Raw genomic sequence first — 17,466 nt, 5'->3', positions numbered from 1 at the left:
TAGAAGTAAGAAGATTTACAGATTTAAAAAGTTTGCTTCTTTTAGATAGGTGAATCTTTATGTAAGAGGTTGAACTGATGATCTTTGTCCTTTAGTTCAACAGCAGTAAGTACAAGATACTGTAAATGCAGAAATGTTCGCGGTGGATTAATGTTCGCGGTTTTCGCGGTGACCACTTTACCGCGAAATTAAAACCACTGCGAACATTTTTCTATTGTGGTATTAGATTGCAGTCTATGGTATAACTGTGCGAACTTAAATCCACCGCGAAAAGTCCTTTTTCCCGCTACCGCGAAATTAAATCCCCGCAAACTTAAATGCATTTTATATACAGTATCATTATCCTGAGTGCCTTCCTAGTTAGTATACTGGCCATTCATGGTACTTTTTGGTGAGGGGTGGTTTATAATAGCCTCCATAGCAGGCTCTCTATGGACTTTTTTGGCACTTTTGCTGGCCATTTCTTTTTGTACTGGGTCGCTGATTGCTGGCCTCTCTCATAGCCGTCCATTTTAGATTTGGACGGCTATGAGAGAGGCCAGCAATAAGGGAGCCCTAATTAAGTCACTAGGATCTCTTCCTTTCTCTCTGTCAGTCAGTCTATACAGACTATGACATTTTTCTACGCAAAAAGAACCTAAGCGACAAAGACGACTAGAACTAGGATACACACAAAGATATGCCCTTTATGAAACCTTTACCATTCTGTTACATATAATACAACTTGTATGTTTTATATATCGTTTTGTGTGGCGGGATTAACCTTGTATTTGTTGGTTACCTTACAGTTTCGTTTCAAAGCCATTTGCTAAGTTACGCACATTCGATTAAAACCAGTTCATATACATGTATTTTCATATACAATGTATCTGTTGTATCTTTTTGTATTGTATGGATGACATTTTTTCACACGTCTATGTTGTCCATTTCCAAAAAGAAAATGCTGTAAATCATAAAAAATATGTAAAATGAGCACATACATGCCTTCAAATTTCAATTAAAAACAACATTATCAGGAACGGATACTATTATTGTAGAATACAAAAAATAGAAAAAAAGAAAATCTATGGTTAGGTATAATGTTTACTCAATGTCTCTAATCAATTGTTCAATCTTCCTGATCTCTTAGATTTCATATTGAATGCAAATTTTAATTTCTTACTTGCATCATTAACGGTAACGTTATATATAGTAAATCTACCACACTTGTGGATTTCATCCATAGCTCATCAAAATTGGATACTAAAGTGATTTCTACACAGCTGCTTCAACATTGGTCACCAAATCTGTATCTTACACATCGATGTACTTCAAAGAGTAAATAGTTTTTATCATTTCGCATTACTGTGTATCATCATTTCGCATTACTATGTATCATCATAAACTTTCAGACCAACGAAACGAATTTCTGAGATATCTTCTTCATAAGATAGATACTCATTTCAACTTCATGTAAGAGATTTAATCTGCAGTGCTAAGTCATAAAGGTTAGACATCCAAGTAATAAGTAATATTACGAGCGGATCAAACCATTCCGGCCAAAATAGGGGTAGGGAATCTCCCGAGCAGCCCTCGTAACCCCTGCTTCGCCTATTGGGTCAGTTAGTCCTCACTCATAGTGAACAATTGGGCTGGTCTCAATCATGATGTTTCTGACCTATGGCGAAGAGTTGCTGTTACAGTTCCAATCATGTAACCCGTAACCTTGAGTGGAATTCATGGCCTTGTTACGTGGTGACCATTGAGTAAAAAAAAATAATAATAATAATAATTTCAGATACCCAATACAAAATTTGTTCAATCTTCATTGGGTAGATTTTTAAAACGGACATTTCAGATAGCACCCACAACTTTTAGTCAGTGATACTATTTGAAACGTCTAAAAATACAATTTTTTATATAGCCAGTTGCTTTCCAATGTGTAACTTTATGGGTGCTCACTAGGGCTGGATATCGGTACAGCGTACCGGTACAAAACCGGTTTTTTTCTTATTGGACCGGTCCAAAAAAAATGGACCTGAAAAAATTAGGTAGACCGGATGTTGGACCGATTAGAAAATTAACAGATTATTTTATCAGGCATTCACACGTTTTGGCACTTGCAGGTGAAAGAAAATAACGAGTGAAGTAATGTAGAGTTTATAGTAATTTCCACGTTTTTTGCAAGTTTTACAGCCAATCGTACAGGTGCAGTTAGCGTTGTAGGATTTTAAAACGCCAGTGTAAGTCTAATACTCAACCAAACAGATTTCTTTGTAGTGAAATGGACAATTGGTATGAATCATACTGAATCAGGTTCAGGTCCGGACCTGGACCTGAATTTTCTGTACCAGTACCCACCCCTAGTGCTCACATCTCCAATCAGGATGCGGACTGGAAGGCCTTAGCCTGCCTGCAGTATTGGAGTGACAAGATATGATGATGAGCTATCTAATGTCCGAATGAAAGCTTCATCTGTGTGGCAAATTCCATAGTGAAAAAGTTTAAACTTTGTTCCAACACAACAGAAAGGCTCACCATAAATTTTCGGCATATACACATCGAATCTCCTGGCAACCAATTCCGTGTCACTGGACCATGCCTTCCCGCCTTTATGATTCGCTGCTGAGTACTGACGTCATCCGGATATCCGACGACTTCCGGAACATCAGTGCAGCGAATCGTCTACCTGAAGAAGGTCGGAGTACTCGACCGAAAATTTATGGTGAGTCTTTCTGTTGTGCTGGAACAAACTTTTTCACTATGGAATTTACCAACACAGAGGAGCTTTCATTCGGAGTGACAAGAAGTGATGATAAACTATCTAAGTTGACCTTTAACCCGGTTCTACACTCAAGACGTTTATCAAATCTTGATCTTGCCATTTAAGACGACCGTAGCCTTCCCTGCCACCTCCACCCTCCCGTCTCCTCTCAGCCAAACCTTCAAGTCGCCTCCTCTGGGCGAGCACTGGCGGACTGTAAACAAACAAACAAATAAATAAAAACAATCCCGTCTCCTCTCAGTCGCACCTTCAAGTCGCCTCCTCTTGGTGAGAAGTAGTGGACTGTAAACAAACAAACAAATAAATAAAAACAATCCCGTCTCCTCTCAGCCGAACCTTCAAGTCGCCTCCTCTGGGCGAGCACTGGTGGACTGTAAACAAACAAACAAATAAATAAATAAAAACAATCCCGTCTCCTCTCAGCCGAACCTTCAAGTCACCACCTCTGGGTGAGCACTGGCGGACTGTAAACAAACAAACAAACAAAAAAATAAATAAAGATGAACACCTCTTCTCTCAGACGCACCTTCACATCACCTCCTCTGAGTAAGTACTGACGGACAAACAAATCAATAAAAACGCTCTTCTCATAGTCACACCTTCAAATCACCTCTCGGCGAGCACTGACGGACTGCAAACCAAGAACAAGTAATCAAAAGAAAATAATCCAATTTTGTCACATTTTAAAACAAACCACCATTGATGGCACGTTTATGAATTTTAGACATTTAGATAAACAATATCTTATTGACAAGACAGCCAAATCCATACCATAAACAGTTACACATATGTGCACGTCCTTGGCTTTGGTAGTTGAACTATAATAGTAAAAATAACATGATCACCATGATACCCAAAGAACCAGTCACAGTTGTCCTGTACGGATTCAACATTATTGCTAGCGACCGGCCCTATTTTTCTAGGACCGTAACCGGAAACACAACACTTTTTCCTATGCCGTACTATGTCTCACCGTAGAAGTTGGTCTTGCCGAGCTCACACAACATTTTTCCCTATGCCACACTATGTCTCACCGTAGTTCTAAGTCTGTCTTGCCGAGCTCACACAACAGTTTCCCCTAGACCTGACTATGTCTCACCGTAGAAGTCTGTCTTGCCGAGCTCACACAACAGTTTCCCCTAGACCTGACTATGTCTCACCGTTGAAGTCAGTCTTACCGAGCTCACACAACAGTTTTCCCCTAGGCCTTACTATGTCTCACCGTAGAAGTCAGTCTTGCCCAGCTCCTTTGCCCAGTAGCTGGCCAGCACGGTGTGAGCAGACCCGCAGACAGGATCCTCAGCTACCCCGTACCACGGAGAGAAGAACCGGGAGATGAAGTCGTACTTCACCCCATTGTCGTTTACACAGCCGTTGGAAGGGCTTCCTAGAGATAAAATGTAATACATACATATGTAATGGTAATAAGGCTAAAAATAATCATGATACAATCATAAACTTTATACCTTACCACAAAAACAATGCTTACCAACAAGCTTTCGATCAGTCCTGTGATCTTTTTCAAGTTGAAATGACCCAAAGCCTATGTCACACATCCAGACAGGAAGTGTGGCGTAAGCAAAGGGTCAAAGGTGCTTGGAAGTCAGTATCGGCCCCCGTCTCGGCTGAGTAAAGGTTGATGAACTTACATTTGAGTATATTAAAGCTAGTTCACCTTTATCCGCTGGTTAATAGCCTATACCCGTTTTGTAATTTAAGAAAAAAACGGGGTGTTTAGGAATATGAAGTCGATGGCGGTGGTTTCAAACTGCAATACTTGACTTGATACCCCAAAATACCCCGTTTTGTAATACACAGAACGGAAATACTACCCCTTGGATGAAGATGAACTAGAGTTACATGTTTGTATGTAGAAGTATGATATGGTGGCTCAGCTCACAAACTCAGAATTGTGTGATAGTCCGGTTGCAAAAAGTTTACTCTTCTTGTCCGGCCAACTGATGAATTAGCTACAGAATGTGATATAAATGTTGGTTTCCAATTTAATATCTTTTCTTTAAGAAGAGCGGCTGAGGCCGACGAGGGCCATCCCCTTCAGATAAAATTTATGTATGTATGTATGTATGTATGTATGTATGTATGTATGTATGTATGTATGTATAGCTGCATGTATACGTAGTTTCGCTAATATGGCGTTACCTTTAACCGTGACAGCCACTCCTCTGAGTTTGCCCTCAGTATGAGCCGCCATCATGGCGCCTACGTCAGGACTGAGGCTCTCCAACGTACTCCTGTTCATGACGTGAAAGAAGATACGTTTAGTACATTTGCAACATTTAAAATGTGGCAACATCTAACACCCATCATTTGCATGTCAATACAGTTCAATGTTTTTAATTCCTTTATTTGTTTCCATGAATCATACAGTTCAATGTTAGTGATGAAGCCATTAGTTTTCCGATATTTCCATTTTGCAACCTACGGCATACATTTGTTTGTTCTGTCGATGATTTGTGCGATTTAGAGTATATTCAAACGTTTTTACTAAACGGAAGGAATTTAAAGCACACACGGATGTTATCCATGTAATTGGATCAACACGGCCTTTTGAAACTGAAGAAAAATCTGTGACTGTAACCATGGTAACCTTGTGGTGTCGTCTGCCAGTCTCACCAGTAGGTCCCCTCCCACTGAGCTGCAGTACCGAACCTCCTGGACAGGGGTCGTGCCTACAATAGCCTGCGTTGTACAACAAGAAAGGCAATAAAAGAAACATGTCAATGACTGGACATCGCATGAAATACCACGAGACAACGTAGGCACTCAGTCGTTGATTTGAAAGAAAATGATAAAATACACTTACATTTCACCGCTTGGAGCAACGTAAAACTTATATAAGTTAGAAATACAAACGATTGTTCTGGATTTAAGTGAGAGGACTTGAAGGTCTCTGTATTTACCCGCAGCAGCCGACTATAAGCTTCCCTGTCCTGGAGGAGAAAACAAACACACATTCTACAAAGGAAGCACATCCAAGGCATTAAGGGTTACATCATTGCTGCCAGAATAGTGCACACACACAAAAAACGACGAAGCAACCTTTTTTATCTATTTCATTGGCTAAGGCGGAAAACAGAATGCATGTAAGTCGACAAAGATTAAGTTTCAAGTAATAAGGTACACCAAATAGTAATTACTCGATCAAGCAACTGGACATGATTTCGGAAACAGTCAGACGTTACAAGTAGCATTCACTACCTTTCGTCAGTGACACTGAGCAGATCTATTGAAGAGCAGATTTTATACTCCAAGTATGAATTGATGTACAAAGGAGGTGAAGATACATTTTATATAGTCCAAATGGAATCAAAGTTAGACAAATACAAGATAAGGCTGATTAGATTGAGTCAATTAGCTTCTGTTGTTTGAGTACAGGAGCTAATGCCTTGCGGGGGTGGGAATCTGTTCCTGTATCTGTAGAGCCGTTATAATCGCTTTTCGATAACAGTCAAGCGGCGCGGCAATAGCTGGTTATATTACACTGTCGGTATGTCCACCAGTTTATTGGTCATTTTTTTACATCATGCAAAGCCTTGCATATATGTTGCAAATGTACAAATGTCCCACCTGTGGCTCAGGGACGTTTTCCGGCAGGTCCAGGGAAATGTAGTCTCCCTGCCGCTTAGCAAACAGCTCCCCGCTCCTGGTCAGGAACGTGAGCTGAGGGCTGGGGTTGTCTGGGAATGGAAAGAAAAATAGATGAATAGATTAGATAGATTGAATACACATGATAAGCTATGGTGTAACCAACCATACTCATTTTTGGCAATCTAGGAATATCGATGTCCCTGTGCTTCAACTGGTATCAGTCTCTATGTTAAGTTAACTTAAGTTAGTGGATAACTGGGACAGGCCAGTTCAAATCCCGTGAATCCTGTGCGACTGAAAATTTGAGGTGAGCAATTTGTTGTGTTGAATGACAGGTAAAAACTTCAATATTAACAACAGTTACAACAATTTTCATCAATCAATGGCTGTTTTTTTGTAAAGGTACAGTACATACCTCCCAAATTTTCGATGTCTACCAGTACATCATCGTCAGAGGAATAACCTAGTCTCAGTTCTCGCGAGAGAACACGAGACTAGGTCAGGCTTGCGTGGATCATCTGCCCCCTCCCCCCGCCTCCCTTGCGGAGAAGGGGTAGGTAGCACTTGGGCAACTCCCAATCCTCAGTCCGGTTCAACTTCGCAGCCTCTAGTTGAATGTGGATGGCCTCCATAATCTTTCTATGTGCATTGCGAACTGAGAACTGAGACTAGGTCATTCCCCTGACGATGATGTACTGGTAGACATCGAAAATTTGGGAGGTATGTACTGTACCTTTACAAAAAACAGTCATTGATTGATGAAAATTGTTGTAACTGTTTGCATACGTGACTGATGAACCTCTTCAACAATATTAACAACGATATTGACCACTACTTACCCATGATATAGAAGAGAGCAGCAGCAGAGGCGAGGGTGGCGTGGCCACACAAGTCGATCTCCTTGGTGGGAGTAAACCACCTCAGTCCGAACCTGGAACCTGAACACAACGGCAACGTACAAGGTTATCTTTGAAAACGCACTTGATGTAGTAATTTTGTGGTGAGTGAGTGAGTGAGTGAGTGAGTGAGTGAGTGAGTGAGTGAGTGAGTGAGTGAGTGAGTGAGTGAGTGAGTGAGTGAGTGAGAGTAATTTCGAAAACATAACATTGAGCCACAGTGGCACTGACTTGATGTAGTGGATGTTATCTGAAAAGTCAGACCGTCTCTAAAACCTCATCTAGTCGATTGAATAACTGCTATTCGGCTTCTGGATATCTAACTTTCATCGACGTACAAGCCAAAAGACATTTTACGAAAATGTGAGGAAAATTTGCAGAAAGAAGGCGGTACAAGTTTACCTGTAGAAAAGTCGTCGTTACTGCTCAGTTTGCGGATGTAGGCTGTTTCTGACAGGTTCATCTCAGCCGCGATCTTCTGTTGGACATCATCGTTCAGGTCCTGTTGAAGACAAGCACATTTACACAAGGACATCGATATCATGGAGGGTTTGAGACGACCTCCAGGCTTTGGAGACCATAGAAAGAGCTTGGAAGTCATTGAACGATCAGCTGCGAAGTTTTTAGACGTCCAACGGTCCTGGCAATGCTTTCGGCACTGTGGACTCTACATTCAAACTTGGTAGTCAGAGATGATCAAACTACACCCCTTAGGCTTAGATCACATTTCCAAACTTTGGCCCGGCCGGGATGTTTAAAGAAACGAAAAGTTAAAATGTATACCTAAAGATATACACAAATCATGCCCATGAATCTTATTTTGACATTTTGTGTATGTTGATGTCCTTCACATAAATCTTTTCGCTCCAGAAAGCTGCCCGGCCGGGCCCGGTTTTATAAATGTGACCTAAGCCTTACTCGTACTGCTTTGCCAGATTGCGGGCGTCACAAATACAAAAAACGACATAATTCATCTGTCCCTTTAGGCAAAGTGAGAGCAAAATGAAAAGAATTCATTGAATCTGTGACAAACCACTCACCCCATCCTCTACCAGACAGACTGCTGCAGGGTTGCCGGAAAACGGTCGGTCCGTGAACGCGTCCACTTGGAAGATCGGCAGCCACCTTTCCTCCGGATCAACCACGTTACTGTTGACATCACCGTTGTATGACGTCTTCGTGACGTCATAATTGACGTCACCGTTGCATGACGTATTCGTGACGTCATCGCTGACCTCACCGTTGGTGACGTAGCCTTTGCACGATGTCTTCGTGGCGTCACCATTGCATGCTGACTTCGTGACGTAACCGTTGATTGGTGTCTTGGTGACGTCGCCGTTGCATGCTGTCTTGGTGACGTAACCGTTGCTTGATGTCTTGGTGACGTCGTCGTTACATGCTGTCTTGGTGACGTCGCCGTTGCAGGCTGTCTCGGTGACGTCACCGTTGTATGATGTCTTGCAATTTTCACTCATGTCTGGTTCAACTTTTTATCTACGATTTAAACAATAGGACTTAGTAAAGCAAGTTGGTATCATCTTTTGGGATGGATTCTTGACATGATTCCAGGACTCTTTATTAAGTTTTGTTCAGCAACTGTCACAAAGGAAAATTGTGATCTTTTTAGAAAATGATTAACTGGATGTTCATAGTGTGACAGCAATGTTCTAATCAATGAATACGGTAGAGGTATTTCATTTTAAAACATCGCTTCCAGTTAGATTTGTTCTTCTCTCGGTAAATAAAATAATCTAATTTAAACTTAACTAAGTTAAGCTAAACTAAAGTAAACTAAGCCAAGCTAGGTCAAGCGAAGCTAAGCTTGGCGAAAATTAAGGGTTTAGGTAAGACATGTACAGGTCATTCGATGCACACAAACTTGTCGCCGCTGCTTGCCTGCGAAGCTGGTGTGTTTCGCCATATGGTGCGTGGTTACACCGGTTGTACACCATTGATACGAGCGCTAGGTCCTCATTGCAGAACGCCGGACAAACATCGTTATTGATTCAGAATCAGACATGTAGTCTAATGTCAGTTCACCTTTGTCCGCAGGGTAACCTTTATCCATTGTTTAAAAAAAAATGTATTTAGGGATATCAAAACGGACGGTGGTTTTTGAGAGCAGTATTTTCAAAATGTTGCAGATTCACCGTCCGATGACAGGATATCCATAATATACTGTTTTCCAAAGCAACGGATAAAGGTTACCCCGCGTATAAAAGGTAACATAAGTTGTGCCCTTGGGAAAGGCATTTTACACGACCTTCCTCACTTCACCCAGGTGTAAATATGGGTACATGACTTCGGCTGGGGAGGTAAAAGAAAAAAGTCTACCTTTACCTTCTGTCAGGACTGTGTATGTGGCACTGTTGATATAAGTTATTAACTTGAGTGCAGTGCAAAAAGCAACATAAAAAAATATCGTTGAAATAAGAAACAAAACGACTAGAAAATGCTTTCAAATCCTTGAACTTTTATTTTCAGCAAGGCACATCTGAGCTGAAATGTCGCCCACTACAAGACCTTGTAGACGAAGGTGATCCCGTTTTTGTCTTCGTAGAACTTGGGGAAGACTTCCCGGCTGACTCGTTCCCAGAGCCCGTCGTCCTGCAGACGGGCCATGGCGGGTTCCAGCTTGCCATTGTAATCCTCCACTATGTACAGGTACTCCTCACGGAACGTGATGATGATATAGCCACCTGTGGGCGAGACGGTGGATGTTATAGGATATGTTATAGACGACATAAGGACTTTAGTATGTGTTAGTGTGTCTGTGTATGTGTGTGTGCATGTGGCTAGTGGCTCCAGTTGAGTCGTTGTAGTCCTTCACTCTATGTGTACCTATATAATATATATATATATATATATATATATATAGCCGGGGCGAGACGGGGGCTATTACAGGCTATCATTTACATACATGAGTGCGTGTGCCTGCTTGTGTGCGTGTGCGTGCGTATTAGTGAGTGGGTGCATGAATGTCTACATGTGACTTTTTTTTCTTTTTTATCCTATCTAAACCACGTTGAACTCTAGCCTGGTATCCAGCCGTAATAAAGCTCCCGAGTCTCTTCTCTCATCTCCACAATTGAGAGGAGAGAAGAGACTTGGGAGCTATATTACGGCTGGATACCAGGCTAGTTGAGTACAGCGTGTTAAAGTCTGAACCTTCTGCTGACCTGGTTTGACGACTCGGATGAGCTCGGGTAGGCAGTCCTCCTTCAGGTGACCCGGGGCGAAGGAAGAACAGCAAGCGATGGCGTCATAGGTGTCTGTAGAGGGCAAAGGTCATCTCAATAAGCGGTGTTCACGGTGTCAACTGCGAATGCACAGCGATATGCACTATGGGTACTCTCCAAGCAGAGGTTCGGCTCAGGCTGTTTTGGCATGTGTTTATGCGTTTTTGTTGGGGTTTCAGAAATAGAAATAGTTTAAGTAAATACTTACTTAGCAAGACTTCAACAGTAAATAGGGATTGGAAGAAAATGTCGAAACGCCAGCTAGGTTTAAACACTCGGAGTTACCGTTTTCGATATCCAGACGGTTCGGCCCGACAAAGTCGCAGATAAGTCGTTTGTAGATCTGCTTCCTCTCGGCCAGGTTCAGCATGTCCTGACTCCCGTCCACTCCGTCTATGTCGGTGAAGCCCAACTGCACCAACTAAGGAATAAATAAATCATTAAAGGGACTCCAACTGAGGAATAATCAATCATTAACTAAGCAGCCAAACAACCAATTAATCAATCAGGTGGTTAGGAAGGTTGAAGAAATGACTGAACACTCAGAATATGGTATATCGAACAATAGATTCTTCTTTTTTTTCTTTCACACCTTCTTCTTATTTGACTTTTGGAATTGACGTTGGCATTTTATGTCATTTTTTCAACCTTTATTTAGCCTTGAGTATGTATTGTCATTGTTTTACGATATTTTTGTTTTGACATCTTCGGCACGAATTTCCACATTTCGCACCTGTTTAGTATGATTTACAGTATGGCTGAAAACTTTTGGAAACGGACGAAAATTGAAGCGCACACGGATTTCATCCGTATATTCAAATGAACATGGCCTAATTTATCCCAGATGCGCTTCATCCCAGAAACGCTCTAAATCATAGTGCATTCTGGATATCCAGAACGCACTCCTTCCCTTGCAAAGTGTTCTGGATATCCCAAGCACATCTGAGATCTAACATGGCCTTATTTCTCACCTCTTCCCCGCACAGCCCGTTCCCGGATATCCAGAAAGCACTCCTTCTGGGATGAAAGCACACGTGGGATAGAACATGACCTTATATTTCTCACCTCTTTCCCGCACAGTCCAGTTCCGGATATCCAGAACGCACTCCTTCGCTTGCGACGTGTTCTGGATATCGCAGAAGCGCTTCTAGGATAAACGCACATCTGGGATACAACATGGCCTTATTTCTCACCTCTTCCCCGCACAGCCCGGTCCCGGCCCCCACGTCAAGAATCTTGACCTTCCCGCGGTCCAACCCTCCCAGGGCTTTCCCTACAGCGCCTGCGCAGACCCGGGGAGCTGTGCATTTTAGTTGCGTCATGATCTCCTGTGGGAGAGACAATAAGCTTACTCACGGGTTGATGTGTGCATGTGCAATGGGGTTGGCAGCTGTCAGAAAATCCGTGTGATCAGAAAATGGTCCAGTCTAACATCGGCTTGGAGATTAACTCCTAACATCATTATAATATTGACACTGTCGAAAAGCTGCGATGTCAGAATGTATCTATGGTGAAATTGCCCAAATCCCCCACAAATCGTTTATTTGCTTGTCCCTTTGTTTGTGTCTAGTTTCTAGGGTGTCAATTTTCATCCATCAACGCACCTCTTCATAATGACCAGACCAGTTGTCGTAGTACTTTGCCGTCATTTCTGGGGTCGACCTGGGGTCGAAGATCTCGGGGGTTGTCTTTTTCTCCACCGACATGTTGTCTGTTACTGCAGCAACAAACAGACGGAACAACTCTTGGTCAAAGCCTGCAAAAGAAATGTAGACATCAAAATCGTACAACGGCCTGTGACGACTGTGACAGTGCCACAAGTTAGATATAAAAGAGAAGAGAGCAAACTCACCGTGGATGGAATCGCTTTGGAGAAAGTTAGAGGCAATCAAACGACTCTGCGCTGTAAGACGAACAAAATCCTTTTAGTCGTAGAACGGTGAGTAGTACGGTGAGTAATGATGTGAGCCCAAAACAACATAAGACAGTCTTGATTCATTCCGAAGTCGGCATCTCAGGAGGTTATAGAAACTCGTCACGGTTTTAAGTGCGCACTACGCAGCGAAATACATTGTGAGTGAGGACTCGTGGTTGTTATTACTGACAGCGTTTGTGTGTGTGTGTTTGTTTGTGTGTGTGTTTGTGTGTGTGTGTTTTTGTGTGTTTGTGTGTGTGTGTGTGTGTGTTTGTTTGTGTTTGTGTGTGTGTGTGTGTGTGTGTGTGTGTGTGTGTGTGTGTGTGAGTGTGCGTGTGTTTGTGTATTTGTGTATTTGTGCGTGTGTTGTTGTTGAGTGTGATTATGTGCGTGTGTGTTTTATATGTATATGTGTGTGTATCTGTCTGTGTGTATGCCGCAGTGCGAACACGTAAAACGCTCCGTCCCAAACATCATGTTGTGCCTCGGACGGGACGAGAAGGGTTGGTTTCATGTGGTGACCACGAGCGCTCACACCAGCCTCGCAGGTAAGTGACATTGGCATTAATCAACTGACGTAAAAACGGTCGACCTGTCACGCCTAACGCATACAGGGAAATATTGTTTGTTTGTTTGTCTATTCATGTAACCGGGGGGACACATATCACCTTCAATCGGCGCTTTTAGCTGTTGCCCTGGGGAAAGGGGATGAGGCGGTCCCAGACATGAACGATAAATGAAATCAATGGTACAAACAAGATATAACACAAGTCTCCTGGCAGATTTACCAGTGGCATAAGATAGACTAAGTATCAAAGCTGGCTAAGGAGTACAGCTGGCCAAAGGCTGTCATCAGCCTCCGGTAGCCAAACACACTCCTAAGCCGGCTTCACTCCTCTGACAGCTTTTGACACTATCTAATATTACCATAGAATCTGCTTGGAGATAGTGCGCATACTCCAAAGCCGGCTTCACTACTCTGATAGCTTTTGATACTTATCTAATGTTACTATAGAATCTGCTTAGAGATAGCATACACACTCCTAAGCTGGCTTCAGTCCTCTGACAGCTTTTGATACCATCTTATAAATGCTACCGTAGGATCTGCTTGCAGATTACTGATTGACCCGAATTTAGGGTCTGGCTGTCACCACCCGTGGCTCACATCATTCGGGACAACCGAAAGTCAAACCTTAGCGGTATCTAAACTCTAACATGTCGGACATTACCAATCAATGTAGCCAGCGGGCTGAATACGATATGCCATTTTTTAACCAGTGTATGCCCTACATCTAAATGTTAGATTGTGGCAGGTTGATATCCTACTTATTTTGCGCAGTCTATCATAGATATTTGACCGTCTAATTCAGTCGTAACATTGCGAGTTCCACACCCAAAAGCAGTTACTCAAGCAACTGGTTATGATTTTGTAAACTGTCAGGCGTTTCAGATGGTATCCACCATCTTTCGTCAGTGACATTGTCGAATCCATTTCGGATTATTGAATTCATTTCCAGTTGAGTAACTGCTTTTTTGGCGTATCTCATTACCTGGATGTCTAACCTTCATCGGCGTATTGTGTGTATGTGAAAGTTTATGTGCAAGTTTCATCAGATGGGCTTACCTGATTGACGAATGTCCAAGTCTTGAATGCAGTTGAAATGGGGAGTACAGCAGGGAACGCCACGCCTACAGACCTATCGGACGAGAAAACCGTAAATTATCAAACAGTGTCACGCTTAATAAGTGCCCCTTGCCAAATAAGTGCCCCGGGACACTGTATGGGGGTTTGCAGTATAGAGGATAGAGATGTGTGTCGCATTAACTATATAACGTCCTTGGTCACATACATAGGACATGGCACGTGATATTTTCAAGTAGAAGTCTGGACGGTTTTTAGAAGGACGGTCACATTGTGTAAATCAACCCTCACTCTAATCCAACCCTACCGCTTACATACTTACAGAACCCATGGCCCTTACGCTAACCTAATCATAACCTATTCCTCACCATTACCCATATCCAACCCTCACCCTAACCCTAAATTGACCCTAACCCAATCTGAACCCTAATAACCCTAACCCTAATAATCCTTGCCCTAACCGTAACCCTAACTGCACGCAGGCGCAATAAACCACATCTGACACTTACCTGTATTTGGCGAGGTACTTATTTGGCGTCACACCGGAGTGCCTGACATATTTTAGTCACATTGCGGCCACTGCGGTCACTAGGTCACTAGACCACCGCGGTCACTGACACTGGTGACAACTGACCAGTTGGCTTATTTATGTCTGTCATCTGTACCGCCCTGTCTGACCTATACATTTCAGTCATAGAGACCATTATAACATTCAAGGGGAGTCATCCGTGCCTCTGTGACAGGTGCATAAGGGTGGCGCTCGGACTTCTCCATTTCTGCATCCATTGGGCCACACATTTGTGCAAGACACTAAAGCAGGGGGCCAGTCTTCTGGTGGTAAATATGAAATCTAAGTGGTGAAAACCTCTGGGTATGGACCAAGCCCCCGACGTTACACACACGACCCCCATTGGAGACACTAAACAGAGACATTGGATATTTTGTTATCACTATACACCCATGCCCTACTTGTTCACTGTCCCTTGAACTGTGTAGCTTTTCGATGTTTTCTGCATTGTCGTCTGACAAAATAATACTGTGCCACTGCACCAACCCGTGCCCCTGTGACAGGTGCATAGGGGTGGTGCCCATCTCCATTTCTGCAACCCGTGGGCCACACATTTATGCAAGACACTATAGCAGGGGAATAGTAAACTGTTGGAATATATGAAATCTAAGTGGTCAAAACCTTTGGGTTATGGACCAAACCCCCTGCCGTTACACACACGACCCTTAATTCGGACGCTAAACAGAGACACTTGATTTTATGTTATCTCCATGCACCCAAGGCCATGCCCTACTTATTCACTGTCCCTGAATTGTGTAGCTTTTGATGTTTTCTCCATTGTCGTCTGACAACGCCTCTTTTTCCGTCATTCAAAAATAATACTTAATGTATTTACGTTCGACAATCGACATCGTTGTTCCGACCGGTCCATTATTTAAGATACGGATTTTTTTAGGCTCGCCTCATTTGACATTACACCGACTTGACAATTTAACCTAAGGCTTGTTCAGTCATGTATGATATGGTGCTTGTGTATTTCCATGCACCGTAGTGGTTCAGTTCATTTTAACGTGTTTTAAAGCCGCACTTTGGAGAATTCGGACAATCAAAACTAGTAAAGAACATTTTCCAACCATTTCTTTATATAAATTTAGTAAGTTCTATCCACCCTACAGCATTGCATGCCAATACACAGGGGCGGATGTTACAACATCTTTGCACAATACATAAATGTTTGAAAACATATATGCATGTTATACGTATCATCAAATGAATAAAATATAGAGATAACAGCACATAAATGTAGTATGCCTGAGTTTACAGATATGCTAAGGTCTATTTCAGTGTACAAGTAAAGCTCAAACACCTCGAGCACGTTAAAAAAATCACCACTTATCGAAAAGACTAGAGGCCCTTTCCTTACTGCATACGGTACACAGGTTACAGAATCTATACGTTGAAGGCGGCACCCTCAAGAGAAAAGAACTCAGGAAGACTCACCTCAAATACAGCCTTCCAACTGACTGATCAGCCCACACAACTTCGGCATTAATTCCCGCATAACAATAGACTGCTCTCACCTACATTCCAACCAATCAGGGCCCACCTGTCCAGGTAATTAGGCAGCCACACCTTTCACATACCCTACCAAAATAGTACCCTAATTATGTTTATGGTTGATTGATTAAGTTAGACTTCATGGTAGGGAAACATAATGTTTTCCCTCAGTTTCCTCTCCATCTTTTTCCTGTTCTTCTCCAAACAAATAAAAATAACATGATTATCTCATCAGATATACCTTAGAATACCTTGAAATTCAGCAAGCTGGTAGGTCGTCGCATAAGACACTGCACCTTGGTCATTTAGGCCCATATAGAGAAATTACGGGCTGAAATGGGTGAAAAAAGTAGCAATTTCCGCACAAAATCGAACTTTGGACCCGTTAGAACTTTAGAACAATATTCTATCGAACTGGAGTCAACGACCTCGGCATATATAGACCACGGTGGCGTTAGCCAGTAAAATGACATTATTATTAGTTAATTTTCCTTTTGATGGCCTGAAATCAGGCAAGGGCCGTCTTCTGAACGATGTGTGGTTCAATTGTGGCGTCTATTTGCCGAGAAGCAAGAAAAGATCGAGAAAGTCGTTCGACTTCAGGTACTGTCTGACTCAACTACATGGTAGTTTGTTATGCTGCGGGAATTAATGCCGTAGTCGTGTGGGCTGACCCAACTAACGTTACGTATTTTCAGCCAAATTAAGACATAGCTGTAATATGCTGACAATGACTTAGCCCATCAATGTATAACTCACCTTGAAACGTAACGTTACATCTATTTTCCTCAAAATATACTAACGCTAGTTCACCTTTATCCGCGGGGTAACCTTTATCCGTTGTCTATAAAAGCGAAGTATGTAGGGATATCAAGTCGACGGACGAGTGTTTCAGACTGAAGTGCTATGAAAGTATTGTTATTTGAAGCCAACGTCCGTCGACTAGATATCTCTAAATATCTCGTTTTTAAAAACAACGGATATAGGTTACCATGCGGATAAAGGTGAACTAGTGTTACATCGAGAACACGATTTTAGTAACTCTCGAGCGAATCGCCATTGTAGAAACCACCAGAAGAATTCCCCGGGGCAAGGTAGTCTGGTCGTTTTCTATGTTATCAGAAGGTAACATCAGTAACGTTACATGCTTTCTAATATCATAACTTCGTATACGTGCAATGACTTGGTATGTACATGTAGCTTTTCAAACCATGCATATGTTTACAGCAACAGAAGAAAGCTTCATAACTTCAGTTGGAATCGGCACACTTCACCGAGAACAAGATTTTAGTAACTTTCAAGCGTTTCGCCTAGCCTCCATAGCAGGCTCTCTATG

General features: G+C 42.4%; 2 protein-coding genes and 1 long non-coding RNA gene across 3 annotated transcripts; 1 reads left to right on the top strand and 2 right to left on the bottom strand.

Annotated features, from left to right (window-relative positions):
• The first annotated feature begins 334 nt into the window (after nt 1-334).
• On the top strand, nt 335-1,339 carry LOC118423844. Its single transcript, XR_004832123.1, has 2 exons — nt 335-476; nt 538-1,339. It is a non-coding gene; the product is annotated as an uncharacterized LOC118423844 (long non-coding RNA).
• A 1,392-nt stretch (nt 1,340-2,731) lies between these two features.
• Nucleotides 2,732-16,226, bottom strand: LOC118425091 (phenazine biosynthesis-like domain-containing protein). The gene is made up of 11 exons (XM_035833910.1): nt 16,074-16,226; nt 14,048-14,120; nt 8,310-8,763; nt 7,672-7,771; nt 7,213-7,311; nt 6,353-6,462; nt 5,509-5,715; nt 5,373-5,464; nt 4,925-5,016; nt 3,987-4,151; nt 2,732-2,957 (listed from the first exon to the last, which is right to left on the bottom strand). Exons 3-11 carry the CDS (start codon nt 8,742-8,744, stop codon nt 2,845-2,847), a joined length of 1,413 nt encoding a protein of 470 aa, XP_035689803.1. The 5' UTR covers nt 8,745-8,763; nt 14,048-14,120; nt 16,074-16,226; the 3' UTR covers nt 2,732-2,844.
• Nucleotides 9,723-12,218, bottom strand: LOC118423840. Its single transcript, XM_035832120.1, has 5 exons — nt 12,113-12,218; nt 11,702-11,836; nt 10,794-10,929; nt 10,449-10,541; nt 9,723-9,968 (listed from the first exon to the last, which is right to left on the bottom strand). Exons 1-5 carry the CDS (start codon nt 12,212-12,214, stop codon nt 9,784-9,786), a joined length of 651 nt encoding a protein of 216 aa, XP_035688013.1. The 5' UTR covers nt 12,215-12,218; the 3' UTR covers nt 9,723-9,783.
• Nucleotides 16,227-17,466: the final 1,240 nt, after the last annotated feature.

The sequence above is a fragment of the Branchiostoma floridae genome, chromosome 10 (assembly GCF_000003815.2).
Source record: "Branchiostoma floridae strain S238N-H82 chromosome 10, Bfl_VNyyK, whole genome shotgun sequence".
Taxonomy (NCBI): Eukaryota; Metazoa; Chordata; class Leptocardii; order Amphioxiformes; family Branchiostomatidae; genus Branchiostoma; species Branchiostoma floridae.
This window is presented reverse-complemented; position numbering and strand designations above follow the sequence as displayed.

Excerpts from the sequence above, each read along its gene's own strand:
- LOC118425091 (XM_035833910.1), bottom strand. The coding sequence starts at position 8,744 with ATGAGTGAAAATTGCAAGACATCATACAACGGTGACGTCACCGAGACA. Across the intron at positions 5,716-6,352 it reads AAAACGTCCCTGAGCCACAG|GACAGGGAAGCTTATAGTCG; the intron begins GTGGGACATTTG and ends TTTCTCCTCCAG. Across the intron at positions 5,465-5,508 it reads TATTTCATGCGATGTCCAGT|GCTATTGTAGGCACGACCCC; the intron begins CATTGACATGTT and ends TGTACAACGCAG.
- LOC118423840 (XM_035832120.1), bottom strand. The coding sequence starts at position 12,214 with ATGTCGGTGGAGAAAAAGACAACCCCCGAGATCTTCGACCCCAGGTCG. Across the intron at positions 10,930-11,701 it reads CCGGGCTGTGCGGGGAAGAG|TTGGTGCAGTTGGGCTTCAC; the intron begins GTGAGAAATAAG and ends TTTATTCCTTAG. Across the intron at positions 10,542-10,793 it reads CCGTCTGGATATCGAAAACG|ACACCTATGACGCCATCGCT; the intron begins GTAACTCCGAGT and ends TGCCCTCTACAG.